Source organism: Callorhinchus milii, unplaced genomic scaffold (genome assembly GCF_018977255.1).
Source record: "Callorhinchus milii isolate IMCB2004 unplaced genomic scaffold, IMCB_Cmil_1.0 Scaffold1, whole genome shotgun sequence".
Classification (NCBI taxonomy): domain Eukaryota; kingdom Metazoa; phylum Chordata; class Chondrichthyes; order Chimaeriformes; family Callorhinchidae; genus Callorhinchus; species Callorhinchus milii.
In genome coordinates, this window is record NW_024704742.1 from 104,605,899 (window position 1) to 104,622,416 (window position 16,518).

A 16,518-nucleotide genomic window follows, 5' to 3' on the forward strand; every position below is an offset into this window, starting at 1 on the left:
AGGTTCTTCTAGATCAGGAAGGAAAAAGGGCTATTTGATCAGCCTAACTGAAAAATTAGACCAGTATTGCATGCATCAAAGCTTATTTAAAAAAGTAACATATCCAGGGGAACGGCCCTAAAAGGAAGGCTGTTAACAATAAAGAAAGACACCAGCCCAATTTTTAGGAGGTTTTTCAGTGGCCATTTTGGAACCTAGGCTGACCTTTACCATGTTGCTTCAAAAGATAATTACTTAACTCAATATCCTTTGAAGAGGCATCTGAAAGTCTATGCTCTGCAATTTATTTCCGCAAATTTCAATTTGAAGTAAAGGTGCCTTGCCTTGTGATCAGGGTTTCAGTCCCTCAAACATGTATATTTTGTATCCAGTTTACATCCCTTATTCTTTGAATTAATTATTCATGCCTTGGGAAAACAGATAAAACTAATGGCAGAAAAGGAGAAAGTTCTGCTCAGATGAAGCTTACTTAGGTCACTTTACATAAATAGATTACAAATAGTTATTTCAATGCCATAAAATCTGACAACTAAGGAACATTTAATAAGATTGCCTCAGAAAAAAAGTTTTTACCAGAACTAAGAATATGTTGTCCATCAGAACCATGATACTTTATTTTGGTTGGAGGAGCACTGTGCCCTATTCTGAATCGCAAAAGGCGACCTCCACCACCTGGCGCATCAAATATCCAGACCTGTTCATGAGAAGACACACAATTTAGCAATTAACAAACGAAAATTCCCTGACTAGTACGAGGGAAAGAGAGGTAAGGGCAGGTAATGTGATTAAAATGGGCAGGCACCGTTTTTGTGTGATGGAAAGGAAGGCTCAGTTAAACATTTCATCATAAAGGTGGCATCTCCAACAATACAATGCTCTTACAGCACTGCACTGGAGTGTCAAGATACTCAAATCATGGCCTGATATGGAACTAAATCCAAAAGCATGCTACCAACTGAGCTAAGACAACTAGATAATAGCAAACCTTACATTTTGTATTACATCTTTCATATTGGGGGGCAATCTCAAAGCACTTTACAGGATTTACTACATAAAGTATTGTGACTGTGTATTTTATAGGCAAACTCAGCAGCTAATTTTCACCCAACAATGTACCACAGACACCATGAAGTTAATGACCAATTGTATCTGGAGGATTGTTGTCCAGGACACTGGGGAAATTCTCTTCCGTTTCGAATAGTACATTGGGATCTTTAACATCCACCTGAACATGAGGACAGGAATTTGGTTCTCACCCACAAAATATAGTCATATCACTTTACCGAACATCCTATGAAGTGCTTTGAGATATCTCAACAATTTAATGAGTTAATACAAAGGCAAGGATTATTACACACAGTATTATAAATTATCAGTAAAATATTTGCCAGAGAAAAAACCTATAGCACCACCCAGTGGCAAGAGTAAAGCACTGAACCAAGAGAGCATCAGCAACCACCAAAACTTCAATCTTGACACTTTTATAATTAATCATAGAATCATAGAGCACAAAAAGATGCCATTTGGCCCATCGAGTTTGTGCCGGCTCTTTGAATAGAGCAATTAATGTCAGTCCCACTCCCCAGCCCTTTCCCCATAACCCTGCAAACCCGTCCTCCTCAAATACCCGTCCACCGCGTTTTTAAAAGTAGTTATCGAATCGGCCTCGACCACCCTTGCAGGCAATGCGTTCCAGAAACTCTTGAAATCTTGAAACTCTTCTGGTCATCCAAAGATATAATTAGTCCTAAATCAGTGGAATTATTCACACATTCAGCAGCATATATTTATATTTTATATATTATCAACTGATAAACAAAGCCAAATAAACCTAAAGTAATTCCAAAAATGTGCAAAAAAGAACTTCAGATGAATAGAGCAATTAATGTCAGTCCCACTCCCCAGCCCTTTCCCCATAACCCTCTAACCCATTTGAGGTCACCCTTCCAAGCGGTTTCTTAAGACGCCTATTGTCTTCAAAGGAAACCCATTCCAACTGTCTTTTTCTAGGTAAAAGAAATGTTTCCTGATGTCTATCCAAAAATTGAGCTTCACGATTCTGAACCAGCTCCCTTGTCCTGCGGACTCAGTGAATTTGAAAGCATTGTTCTGGGTTTACTTTATCCATTTAGGATCCTTTATATCTCTAAAAGATTCTCTCTGAAATATCTATTTTCAAAGCTAAAAAATACAAGCTTATCTAGTAACTTTCCATGCTTTATTCCACTAACAATGGAGATCAACTTTGCTGTTCTCCTCAGCATTTTCTCTGGGACCTTGGCAGCCAACCCACTGTGTCACAGTAACTGCACTCACTACTCTTGGAGCAGACTAAATTTTCCGAAAATCTGGCCTCAACTGAAGCCAATATTCCGTATGCCTTGTTTATTTCTATTTTATATTGTTTGAAGATGGTCAACTAACACCCTTGTTCAATTCCCCCCTTTCTAAGCTCTAGTTTAACCTTGGAATGTCTTCTATTTTTTATATCTGGTACGCAGTACCTTCGATTATTAAGTATTGACTTTAATTTATCAGTGATCAACCAAGTTATATACTCTATCAATTTCTCCTTGTAAGATCCTGATTGCCTCCTCTGATTTCAGTCTTCCCCCACTATCTGCACTGTTAATTATCTCTGCTAACAATCTTGCAAAAAGCATTTTTGTCTTTGGCTGTAAAGGAGATCTGTAAAACTGGTAATACTGGGCAGGTCATGCAGCATCTATGGAAAGAGGAAAGTGAGTTAATGTTTCAGGTCGATGACCTTTCGGTAGAAGGTCTTCATTCTGAAGAAAGGTTGTTGACCTGAAACGTTAACTCACTTTCCTCTCTCCATAGATGCCACCTGACCTGCTGAGTTCCCAGCGACTTCTATTTTTATTTCAGATTTCCAGCATCTGCAGTATTTGGTAAAATACTGTAAAACTGTGTTCATCCAGTGAATATTTGTGAAATGCTGCTTTGACTTCCAAATTGATGGTATAAGAAGGCAAAATAGAAAAAACATAAATGACACTTATATACATTGGGAGATCTCAAACTATTTCCCGCAGCTGACTGGACCCAAAGTGGGGAGGGGAGCTGAGAAATGGGAGGGAGGAGGAAAGGTGGCTGAAAGTGTAGTTGAAGAAAAATGGTAAAAATAGAATAAGTTAAAAAGTTATAGTTAGAAAAGGGACAGAAAATAATAGAAGAAAAACATCTGTATATATATATATTAAAAAAATCAAATTCAAGTAGACTTGTATTTACATTTGCTCCTTTACATTATGTTTAAATTAAGTCTTAGATGAGAACTAACTTTCTCCAGCTGAATGTTGTCAAAATAGAGGATCTCCTGCTTGGCTCCCATCAGCGCCTTATCACCTTAGGTGTTGACGGCATCAATCCACACTTCACCTCACTGAGCCAATGTGGAACCTTGGTGTCTTATTCAATTCTCAACTTTAAATCCCATATCGGTATTTTGACCTGTTCAGCTTTCCCTCACCTCCACAACATCAAATTACAAAGATGTGGATGAGAGCTTCAACTGCACTGGGAGTGAGCTAGAGGCGAGGTGGCCGATGTTGCGGAACTGGGAGAAATCTTCTGCATCTGCACCATTCAACTTTACACTCGGCCTTTGCAACTGAGCCAATTATTGGAGAAGCTCACGTTACATAGTTAATGATTTTCACTGAACTTAAACTTTTGGTAGCAAACAATGTATTTTAAACATGGATTGACAATATGTATATCCTACCCGGATTGCATTATCAGCACCAGTGGTGATTAGAAGTGGTTCACCATGAACAAATGTGAGTCCAGAAACTGCAGTCGTATGGGTATCCCTCATCTGACCAATCAACTTCTTCTCTTCCAAATCCCATAGTCCAATGTGGCCCACAGGACTCCCGGCAGCCATCACTGGGTTGCCATCTTAAAACATAAAAGAAATGTAAGATGCAGTAGTATGTAGTACAAGAACGATTAAATAATAATTAAGGACTCTATGCAAAGTCAATAATTTACAATCGATTGCTAACCTTATAAATAATTTCATTACCATCTAAAATTAATTTAGAAGTCTGTTGCATTCACATTACCTGTTCGAAATGATATTGCAGTGATTGGGCCCCAATCTTGTTGAAACTTCATCAGTGTTTCATCATATTTGAGGTTGTGGATAATGATTTGGCCAGTGGTCAAGCCAACAGCAATTACATCTACCGCTGGAGCCTATGCAAAAATGTAAGATATTTTTCAAAGGTGGTTTATGTTTCAACAAAAAATAGCAACTTTGTTATAAGTATTCTGGAATCTCTTCTCCAATAGGATTAATGAAGTTCTAAACAACCAATATTGATCTGTTGGAAAAAATTGAGGCAAGAATTTTAATAAGAAACTGAAACAGGGAGGAACCCACCATGGGCATTGAAATACCTATTCTTTTGTATAAACTCCCACATGGAATGTTCATTTAAACATAAATGAATCACTATTAACCACCTACACTGCCTTGCACATATTTGAAATACAAGTTCCCGCATCCTCAGACTGCGGTAAAAATTTAATTTGGATTCACTGGATTACAATTATAATGAGTATGTAAGAAGGCTGCTAAAGTAACGCAGGGAAATGAATGAGAACTTTTCTGCTTTATCATTTCAATAAATAAGAACATTTGAAACCTGTATCATTTTGAACCTACCTACAATTTTACCAATTTACAATTGGAAGTGTTACAAAACTGGGTTAAAACACAAAAGTTGTATTCACACCGATGTAGAGTCCTGTAGCACAGTGATAAAAACACTCGCCTCACAAGTGAGAGACCTGGGTTTGATTCCCAGCAGAGCAAAACGTTGGGCAAGTTTCCTTACTCCACATGCCTCTGTTTACCCAGCAGAAAGTAGGAACCTGGATGTTAGTCAATTGGCAGATCGCTTTCACGGGCATAATAATTCTTTCAAAAATAATAAAAATACAAATACAAAAAACAATAACAGCAACTTGCATTTATATAGTGCCCCTCAGGCAAGAGTGAATCATAATTTGCTTTACGTTGAAAAGTACTCTGATGAAACATTATAAATTAATATTTCAACGGTGGGTGGTTTGACCACTAAAAACTTTTTTAAAAAAAATACATGAAGAAACATTCTGCACCAAAAGTTTATAAAAACTTTTCTGTTTACACTACCTTACTGTCACATACATTTTTGAAGAAAATCTTGTTTGTAATCTTTTTTTTTAAAATAGGCATTTGAATTAATCAGTTGATAAATTTGTTTTTGAGCCTAGCGCAAATCGAATAAGACAAAATTGTTAATATTAGGTTCAATGCTATCAGTTCTAACCAAGGTTTGTGAAACAATTAAAGCACAGTATTTAAACTTACAGAAACATAACAAAATACTGCACTGACCTGCTGAAGCACTGTCACTCCCGAGCCCCAACCGTGAAACGTATATAAAAGTTTGCTACAATAGAAACATGAAAAAAGCATACAAATTATCTTAAGAGATTAAAAAGTTATCCTAAAGGTAAATGATCACCAAACTTTAATTTCCATTGTGTTATTAAGGTTATAGCTCAGTTATATTTGAGGGACGACAAACTGCAACCATCTTAATCAAATAACAAAATACTCTCCAAGTGAATCACCTCTTTATTAAATGCTTATCAGAAACTAAGCCACTAAAATGCATGTTTCTCACATTGAGAAAAAGTACAATAAAGATTCACTAGAATTCACACCCATTTTGGGAGGAACCACTAACCAGTTGTACAAGTTTTTTTAAGTAATATATCACTTTCTAAATAATAAGGTTCATGTGTCATTCCTCGATATTGTTCACAGAAGTAAATTGAATACCTTAACACCAGTTCAAACAGAGCAAAAAAAATGAATGGTGCATTAATTAGGTTTCTCATCTCCTCATTTAGATCAGAATCTATATATTTCTGCAAATGTAACTTAAAAAACAGAAGCAAATAAGAGGTAAGCACAGCAAAACAATAATGCAGAATTCCACTATGTGAAAATTAAAGTGTTATAGGATGCAACATATTGGGGTCATGAGATGCTAGAACACAAGCTCACTGCTATGATTTCCCATCTCGTGATGCTCAATCTTACCCATGCAATTAGGAGTTACAAAATGAAACGCAATTATTTATTGCTGTTAAACAGGAAGACATTAGGCTAAGTGTGAAAAATAATTATAGGAGTTGAAACTTTAAAAGAAGGCTTTTCATGAAGAATCTTATAAAATAAGGAAGCTGAACTAACTTGGACTTGATATTCCACAGCTGGAGGCTCCCTTGATAACTCCCCAGAAGAATTTTATTGATATAGGTACTTGGATGAAAAACAGCGGAAACTCTGAACACGTTCTTATCAAAGTTCAGCTGAAGATACTCTTCTGCAAAAAACAGAACATGCAAAGAAACAATAATAGATCATTGTCAGGGCTATTCTAATGTCAGCTAACTACTGAACAAAGGCTTCCTCTATATTTTTCCATTTCCAGTAACTGTAGATACTTCTTGGTCATATTTATCGTTTTGAACGTAGCAAAAAAGAGCTTGCATCAAATTATCATGCATATCATTTACAACTACAGCATTACAGAATGATGCTGCACGCCCCTTAGCACCTCTTTCTTGTGTTAGATAGGAAATCCAGGTGACTTAAAGGAGCCACAGGTACTTTATTGACAAAAGTCCCCAAAATCTATCCAGCAAGCCATTTACTACTCCAATCCGTTTTGCTAAACTGCTAAGATGTAGCTTAGCCATTCAATGTCCCAAATATTACATTTCTGCCTGCTCATATTATGATGAAGTTGGGAAGACAGAGTGTAGCCTCCAACTATGACTACAATTTTAATTTATTGAAAACAACCAGTTGGCAATGAGAGTATGATCAAGTTTCACTGTGATTTTCCCATTCTATTCCAGTCAATTTGTCTTTCAAGAGTTTTCTTCCTGCCATGAACAGTGGTAACTTGAGTACAGAACTGCAGGGCTCAAAATACCATGGAATTAAACTTCAGCGAACAAAAAATGGATAGTGGAAAAGTGCTAATTTACAACACATATTTTTACAAATCTACATTTATATAGGCGTTTCACATCGGGAGGACATCCCAAAGCATTTAACAGAACTGCCTGGGCACCCGAGGTGGGGGTGGGAGCCGAGGGGAATGAGAAGGGGAAAGATGACCAAAATCAAGGTCAAAGCGATGGGTCAAGACAGACCTGGAGGTTAGAGGGAATGAGTCGGATGGACTCCGGTATGGAGTTCCAGAGAGTGGGGGCAGAAACATTGAAAGATCAGTTTCATAAAGCAGAAAAGAATATAAGCTTTTCACAAATGGGCGTATTATAATAATATTGGTTGGAGTACAACAACTTGCATTTATATAGTGTCCTTCACAAAGAACAAAGTCTTAGAACACTTTGATGGACATTGAATGGGAAGGTGGGGACGGGGGGAAGAGGGAGAACAGGTCTGGTCGAACAGGTAGGTTTTAAGGCAGGGCTTGAAGACCATGTGGGGGTAAGAGTTCCAGATGTTAGGCATGTGGAATCAGAAAGCTCGACCACCAATGGTGTCTACTGTGGGTAGGTTGGGGATCACACAGCAAGCTTCAGTTAGCCGAGTGGAGGCGGCAAGGAGATGAGGAGTAAGAGGAGCAGAGAGACAGGGAGTTCTTAGTGCATGATGGAATTTATTGATGAAGGTGAGAATCTTAAAATTGATTTCCTGAGAGACAGGGAGCCAATGTAACCTGGCAAGGACTGAGGTGATGACCATATAGAGCTTGGTTTGGGTGAGAATGGCAGAGTTTTGGATAAGTTGACGTTTATGGATGATGAAGCTGGAGAGATCAATGAGTTGTTTGTTCGAAAGATCAAGCCATTAGGTGACATCCCAGAATCCTGTATCTTACTCACCTTCTGACTGTACATCCCAAATTATAAGAATGTTATCTCGGTCTACTGAGATTACATGATCACCAAAAGGCAGTAGAAGGTGAACCTCTGCATTATGTCCTTTGTATGTATGCACAACCTAAAGGGAATAGAAATTTATCAATCGTTAGATTATTTGAGGTCAGACAATAATTAATTTGCTACTGAGATCTAATCCTAAATTGTGTTGCACTGTATACAGTATTTAAAATGCACATTTCCAAGATAGCAGATACTGTACTGTGTCTCCCTTTGTTCTGTATTGAACCGTTGAAATTTCAACAATCTTTTATGAATCAAGAAAGTTATCAAGCGTGTGTGTGTTTATGTTGTGATTGTGTGTGTGTGTGTGTGCGTGGGGGGGGGGGGGGGGGGGGGGGGGAATTTAACTGATACCTACCACCATTCAGTACAAAACTTTTCAGGCTTCTCTACTTTTCTTTTGTGAGTCTCTTCAGACCTCTCCTGATCTCTGTCCAGCTGGATACCATGACGTGTCCTATTGGAGCTGCTTGTTATTGGCTGGGCTTGCTTTATTCTGCTGGCCTGGGGTAGTTATTCCAATTGATCAAGCTGACCCAATTGACAGCTCCCCTCTCCATATAATATTGCTACTGTTTCCATGGTGCTGGAATCTGGTGTTTTCACCCATGTTACACACCATTTTAGCAGATAATCAATAGGCAGCAACCAAGAAAGTATATCCCGCACAACAACCAAAAAACACTCACACACTCTGCTTTTCATCTTACAATTTTACCAATAAACCCACAAAAAGGTCAAAGTATTCAGATCACAAGCCCAACAATGGTATTTATTACTCATTTTTTATTTACTAATCAAAATGCAATTTCGCCAAATCTGGATTGCCAATTCGTCATGTGGTTAGAGGCGAATGGTTTGGTCAACCCTGATCTAGAAGGGCGAAATTCCTTTTCCATGGTGACATATTTCCTGGAATCAGATTTTTGCATTAGTAAGCACCTAGTACCAAGGGCCCTTTTTGATTTGTAAACATGTGCAATGGTCATTTTGCAAATTGTCCATTATTTAATGTGAAGTTATTAATGCTAGCATATATAAACTAAAATCCTCTCAGCTTGGTGCAAGGCCATACATTCCTTATTGTCAGATTCAGGGGGGAAAAACTGTGCATCTAGTAAATTTTAAGACATTTACAAGGTTTCACTTGCATACAGATGCTTCAAATAATGAAATATCCTTTATCTGTCATTATGTCTTTTCTATCTGAAATGTGTTTTTTACATTTTTCTCCCTTAAACTTATTACAGTGTTGAATTCTTAGACCAAATGGTTAAGGGAATTGCATATTTTTTTCTTCAGCAATTACTTAGTTTTCAATAGTCAAGGGCATTGGATGCAATTTGAAATCAGATAGTACTTTGCTGTTTACTCCCTAAAAATTACCAACTGCTGCATAAAGGCTTCATACCGTTGAATATGAAATCAAATCAATATAAATTACAGTTTCTGTGAGACTGACTACCTGTGTTCCATCAAGATGCGAGGGTAACTGGGAAGTAACTGGATATAAGAACGATCTTTGACAAAACTAGACTGCTAATACGTGGTATGTTGAGTTATCCATGCATCATTGATATCTTCATGTAGCACTTCTGTAGACATATTGGTATTTGTAATTGTTAAATCCAGTTTAGTAAAAATATTCACTTTGAAGGAAAAAGAGTCTTGTGTGTATACATTGGTTAGCAGATCTTCGTTGGAACAAACAGTTTGAAAATTTGAAAAAGTTTAAACCATCATAAAATTTGATGGAGAGAATATACCAAACTAGTGGAACAATATTTAAACTCACCTCTTTGTTTCGAGCAAATGCTTTGACAAAATTGCCATGAGCTACAAACACAAGCATTCGATCTGCTGCCAGACAAGTGATGTCTTCAGGAAGTGCATTACCTAAAAATATAGATAACATGGGACTTAATCAGGGTTGATGTCTTTTAAAGAAAGTTAGACCATTTATTTATTACAGGTCAAATGCTAGGAAACAATATCACCAACAATCAGTTATAATTGCCTATTATATTTCCAATTAGAGAGAACCCCACCCCCCAAAAAAAAGATTTTCCTCAAAAGAAATTTCTGTCTCGTTGTAATTACATTTCATTCCTAAGAACATCACCTTGGAAACAGTTCAGTTCCAAAGAATCCCGCTTACTTTCGCCATCACTCCCCCGAGCTACAATTAAAGGGTGTGATGAATTACTCATTCAATTCTATCGTTATGAAACCATTCCTACTCAAACAAAATTGTAGGTGTAGTAGCAACAACCAAAACATGGTGCATTGAGAAACAAAGTGTGGGTGTAAATGAAATATTCAGCTGCTAACTTAGTCAGGATGATACTTTCACTCAGGAGTATATTTTATTATACACTTTATCAACAAAGACAATGCAAGAATGTGGAATGCCTTACCACACGAAACAGCCTCCGGGAAATGGGACTAAAAATATCAAATTTAAGGCCTTTTTTTAAAAAGTGCAATAGAAAAGCAGAACAGGCTTAATGGGCTGAATAGCTCACCAAGAACCAGTACAAACGGCCATTTAGCCCCTTAAGCCTGATGCTGATAGCATGCGTTTTACAATGCCTACAGGAAAATGTTTGTGTAAACTCTAAATGTGTAAAGCTGCCAGTCAAGAGGTTAGTTATAGTTTTGATGGTTAATTATATTCCTGAAGTAGCGTATGTGCAGGCTTCGACATGCAAAAGAAACTCATGAGTATATATAATGGTTTCAATTTATTTTTGTGCGTGGAAACTGCAAGGTCACTTCAAATTAAAACATGAATAAAAGATGGAAAATTGATGTACTTACTAACTGCAACTATTCCAAGTTTTTTTACCTGTTAAAGAACATAAACGTTAATGTTCACAAAAAGACAATTTACTCTATAGTTAATGGATCCCAACAACAACAACAAAATTACATTTGTATAGCGCCTTTCACTTCGGGAGGACGTCCCAAGGCACTGGCCAATCAGTGGTTCGGACCAAGATTCAATGATTGTGTTACCCAAGAGAACAATACTATGATTCCCTTCACTATCCTTGCCATAAATCTAATTTAACATATTATTTTGAATATACAGAAATCACTTAATGTTTACCATTCAGTGGCCTATGCATTTCAATAATCAGGAGGGTTTGGCACAAAAATATTATCGTAACCAAATTTATAATAATAATCCTTGCATTTGATATAGCGCTTTTCACGTCTTCTAGATGTCTCAATGTGCTTCACAGAAAATACTGTAAAGTGAATTGACTATATATTTGTGAGCGAAACGCGGCAGCCAATTGTGCACAGCGGTGTCCCATAAACAGTCGTGGATTGATAACCAAATTATTAGTGACTGGTCTGCCCTTCCAGGTCCTGTCGATGAGCCAAGCTGGCTCTGTTTGCATCAGCAGTGCCCTGGAATACTGTGGACCCATCTGGCTCAGGAACCGGACGACCGGGACCCCCACAGAGCTTGATTCCGACATTCCATTGCCAGGCATGTCACCTAGAAGCCATTCCAACTCCTGCTTACCTCCCCAGCTGATCTCCAACCCCTCTCCTTTTCCACCCCAAGAGGACAGTCACTAGTTGTTCGTTCAACATGCGACAAGTGCAGGTTTGAGCTCTTACTAGGTGGATGGTAGGTACAAGAAACTCCCTGTGAGCTTCCCGGTCGGCAACCCATCTCAGCATAAAATGCATGAGAGCATCGCCACCATCTTCTTGTCCGCAGCTCGGGCACATGTCATAGAATCATAGATATCCCTTCCCATTGAGCGATGGTTCCATCAATTGGAGGTGCAGAGTTTAAGCAGTAGCTGCTTGCCTCTCTGCAGGCCAATCAAGGTAGATTCCAGGCACTGAACGTAGGAACATGTGTTCACTAACTCTGACTCCAGGTAAAGCCTTCCAGCAGCTGTCACCTCAAGCCTCAGCTATCTGGTGGGTATCTGCCTTCAGCGTGGTGGAAGGAGATTTACAGGACAGCTTGTGACATGCCAGCCACCTAAATGTTCTTGAGGTCCAAGTCCAATGCTGTGTACCAGCTTACTCAGCACCAGTTGCTCACAGGTCCCCATGCAAGGGACCTTGGCAAATAGACGTGCCCGGTGTGAAGCCGCCTCACCTCCAGGGTGCTCAGCTGGAGTAGGGCGGAGCACTCCCTGTAGCCACTTTTCATGTTTGCCACAAATCCATCTCACTGCTTGATCCTGGATTTTGCAGATCGGTCGGAGGAAGCCTCTCCACTGCATCCCCAGAAGCTTAGATGCTTAAAGGAGGACTATTGGCACACAGGTCTTATATATCACAAGATTGACCTGCATTGGGACCTTGCTGTCCTTGAATAGGGAAGGGAAAAAAGGAGGAGGGGTGGCAATACTCATTAGGGACACGGTCACGGTCCTGGAAAAGGACAATGTGTTAGAGGGTCCAAAAACTGAATCTATTTGGTTAAGAGTTACGGAGCTGAAAAGGAGCTGTTACTCTGTTACGTATTTACTATAGACCTCCAAATAGTGGGAAGGAAATAGATGAGCAAATCTGCAAGCAGATTTCGGAGAGATGCAAAACCAACAGAGAGGTGATAATGGGGGATTTCAATTATCCACAGTGTAAATGGCAAGGAAGGGAAGGAATTCCTGAAATGTGTGCAGGAGAACTTTCTGGATCAGTATGTTTCCAGCCCAACAAGGAAGGAAGCAGTGCTGGATTTAGTTCTGGGAAATGAAGTTGGGCAAGTGGAGCAGGTTTCAGTCGGAGAGCATCTGGATAACAGTGATCACAATATCATTAGGCTTAGAATAATTAATGAAAAGGACAACAATCAATCAAAGATAAAGATCTTCAACTGGAAGCGGGCTAATTTCAGTGAGCTAAAAGGGGACTTGGCCAAGATAGATTGGAAAGAAAGATTGGCAGGTAAGACAGCAAATGAACAATTGGGATTAAAATAAAACAGAAAAAGGAGGCTTATGACAAATGTCAGGTCCAAAACAAAAAAAAGATTAGCAGGAAACGTAAAAGGGAACCCTAAGGTATTTTATAAGCATATCAAGAGTTAAAGGTTACTCAAAGGTAGGGTGGATTCAATTAGGAACCCAAGTGGAAATCTTCTTGTTGAGGTAGAGGGCATGGCTGATGCATAAATAAGTACTTTGCAACTGTCTTCACAAAAGAAGATGATGCAACTAATGCCAGCCACAATATCACAGGAGTGTGAACAGAAATTGGACATGATAGTCACCTGGTCTGGACGGGATGCCTCCTAGGTTACTGAGGAAAGCAAGGGTGGAAATAGTGGAGGCTCTGGCCACAATTTTTCAGTCCTCTTTGGATAATGGACTGGTGAGAGGTCTGAAAGGTTGCAAATGTTACTCCCCTGTACAAAAAGGGGCAGAAGGATAAACCTGAGAACTGCAGACCAATCAATCTAACATCAGTAGTAGGGAAACTTCTGGAGACTATAATCCGGGAACATATAAATTCTCACTTAGAAAAATATGGTTTAATAAAGGACAGTCAACACGGATTTGTTAAAGGCAGATTGTGTCTGACAAACCTAATAGAATTTTTTGATGAAGTGACTGAGAGGGTGGATGAAGGTAGTGCAGTAGACGTAGTTTATCTAGATTTTCAAAAGGCATTTAACAAAGTGCCACATAAGAGACATATAAACGAAGTAGAAGCCCACGATATTAAAGGGACCGTGGCAACATGGATCCAGAACTGGCTCGGAGACAGAAAGCAGAGAGTGGCAGTAAACTGTTGCTTTTCTGACTGGAGGGAGGTGTGTAGTAATGTCTCTCAGGGGTCGGTATTGGGACCACTGCTCTTTCTGATCTATATTAATGATCTGGACCTAGATATAGGGAGCACAATTTCCAAATTTGCAGACAATACTAAGCTAGGAAAAGTAGTTAATGGTGAGAAGGATAAGAACTTAGACAGATTGGTAAAATGGGCAGAAATGTGGCAGATGAGATTTAATGTGGAGAAATGCCAAGTTTTGGTAGGAAGAATGAAGAGAGGTGGTATAAGATAGATGGTACAATCTTAAAGGGGGCAAATGAACAGAGAGATCTGGGGGTCCACATAAGCAAATCTCTGAAGGTGGCAGGACAGGTAGATAAAGCTGTTAAAAAAGCATACGGGATACTAGGCTTTATAAATAGGGGCATAGAATTCAAAAGTCAGGAGGTTATGTTGAATATTTATAAAATGCTGGTTAGGCCTCAGTTGGGAGTACTGTGTTCAGTTCTGGGCACCGCACTTTAGGAAAGATGTGAGGGCATTGGAGAGGGTGCAAAGGAGGTTTACCAGAATGGTACAAGGAATGAAGGACCTTAGTTATGAAGAGAGGTTAGCGAAACTAGGATTATTCTCCCCAGAGCAGAGAAGATTAAGAGGGGATTTAATAGAGGTTTTTAAGATCATAAGATTTGGGTTAGGGTTAGGGTTGAACCGGGAAAAACTGTTTCCATCGGCATGTGGGTCAGTAACCCGAGGACACCGATTTAAGTTAGTTGTTAAAAGAAACGGAGGGGAGGTTAGGAAAAAATGTTTCACCCGGCGAGTTGTTTGGATCTGGAATGCATTACCTGAAAGGAAAGGTAGTGGAAGCCGATTCAATAACAACTTTTAAGGGAGAAGTAGATGGGTATTTGGGGAGGACAAGATTGCAGGGCTACGGAGAGAAAGTGGGCCAGTGGGATTGAGTTGGATTGCTCTTTTTGGCGCCGGCGCAGACGCGATGGGCCGAATGGCCTCTTTCTGTGCTGTATGAGTCTATGATTATTAACCACACGTGCCAAAGTCCTAATAAGTAGGGTAGTCCCTGTTTGACGAGCAGCCAAACGCTTGTTCTCAATGGCAGACTATACAAGACGGTCAAACTGCAGCCGTACCTCCGCTGCAAACCCCGGAGCTAACGACACAGGCGTCACAGCAAAGCGCGAGGAATCATTATGTTATTAGGGCAGCACTCGCGCTGCAGCCCCACGTCCCGCGCGTCGTGCGCCGCTGCGCCCAACCCCCGGAGCATCAACATCCTGTGACGCAGCGGAGACAAACCGCTTCACACGCCGGGGACCCCCTGTCCCAGACACCCACCGCAAGCTGCACCCCCTCCCCCCCACCCCACCCACCCGGGTGACACGCTCCGGGCCCTGTGGGGCACAGCAGCACACACCGGGCCTCACGCCGTACCCCGGGTACCCCCCAGAGGGCACGTGCTGCACCCACACCGGGCGTGGTTTGGCCGCGCTGTGCGGGTTGGGGGGGTTTATTTATGTTTATTGTATGGTGGGTTTCCTCGGCCCCCTCTCGGGCGGGTGTACTCACGTTGTAGGTGTGCAGACTGGCGCCCACCGCCGTCACCAGGTAGAAGGTGCGGTGCCGCTGGTGGAAACGGACCGCGTGAGGCACGTGGTTACAGTACAGCGCGAGCGCCCGGTAACCGCTGAACAGTCCACCGCCACCGCGAGGCATCGTCAGCCCAACCCTGACCCACCCTGACCCACCCTGACCCTGACCCTGACCCGGGCGGCGAGGCCAGAGACAGCGCGGGGCTCCGGCGGCTTCTCTCCCTCTCCCTCTCTCTCTCTCCTCTCTCTCCGCTCGTCTCCCAATCACTGGCTTCGCCGAACGCGCGGTTCGCTTCAACTGTGTCACACTCTAACCTTTCCCCCTCCGAACAAACACCAGCAGCTCGGTTCCGCTTCTCACTACACCAGGGCAAGGGGGAGGGGGGGACTGGGGGCAAAGGGGGGGGGACTGGGGCAAAGGGGGGGGGACTGAGGGCAAAGGGGGGGGACTGAGGGCAAAGGGGGGGGGACTGGGGCAAAGGGGGGGGACTGAGGGGCAAAGGGGGGGACTGAGGGCAAAGGGGGGGACTGAGGGCAAAGGGGGGGGACTGAGGGCAAAGGGGGGGGACTGAGGGCAAAGGTGGGGACTGAGGGCAAAGGGGGGACTGAGGGCAAAGGGGGGGGGACTGAGGGCAAAGGGGGGGGACTGAGGGCAAAGGGGGGACTGGGGACAAAGGGGGGGGGACTGAGGGCAAAGGGTGGGGGGACTGAGGGCAAAGGGGAGAAAACGGCAAAAGGGGGAAACTGGGGGCAAAGGGAGTAAATTGTGCCTCGTGTGCAGAAAACGGTCTTGTAGCGCGATTACAGCACTTGCAAGTGAGAGGATCTGAGTTTGATTGGTGGGCAGGTGAAACGTTAGGCAAGTTTCCTTATTCCACATGCATTTGCCTGGCAGTAAGTGGGAACCTGGATGGTATAATAATAATAATAATCCTTGCATTTGATACAGCGCTTTTCACGTCAGGGAGGACGTCCCAAAGCGCTTCACAGAACACACTGTAAAGTGAATTGACTGTATATTTGTGGGCGAACGCAGCAGCCAATTGCGCACAGCAATGTCCCACAAACAGTCGTAGATTGAAAATGACCAATTTATTATTGTTTTTGGTTTTGGAGGGATTATTATTAGATGTGTGCA

The 16,518-nt window shown here is 41.3% G+C and overlaps 1 protein-coding gene across 1 annotated transcript in view; it reads right to left on the reverse strand.

Moving 5' to 3' along the window:
* wdr36 (WD repeat domain 36) overlaps positions 1-15,720 on the reverse strand; it is a 43,003-nt gene extending 27,283 nt beyond the window's left edge. The window contains exons 1-9 of the mRNA XM_007897414.2: positions 15,358-15,720; positions 10,831-10,858; positions 9,806-9,906; positions 7,951-8,068; positions 6,281-6,413; positions 5,414-5,468; positions 4,092-4,224; positions 3,749-3,924; positions 574-694 (exon numbers count right to left, since the gene is read on the reverse strand). Coding sequence (XP_007895605.2) covers positions 574-694; positions 3,749-3,924; positions 4,092-4,224; positions 5,414-5,468; positions 6,281-6,413; positions 7,951-8,068; positions 9,806-9,906; positions 10,831-10,858; positions 15,358-15,504 — 1,012 coding nt within the window. The 5' untranslated portion in view covers positions 15,505-15,720. The remainder of the gene's footprint in view (positions 1-573; positions 695-3,748; positions 3,925-4,091; positions 4,225-5,413; positions 5,469-6,280; positions 6,414-7,950; positions 8,069-9,805; positions 9,907-10,830; positions 10,859-15,357) is intronic.
* Positions 15,721-16,518: the final 798 nt, after the last annotated feature.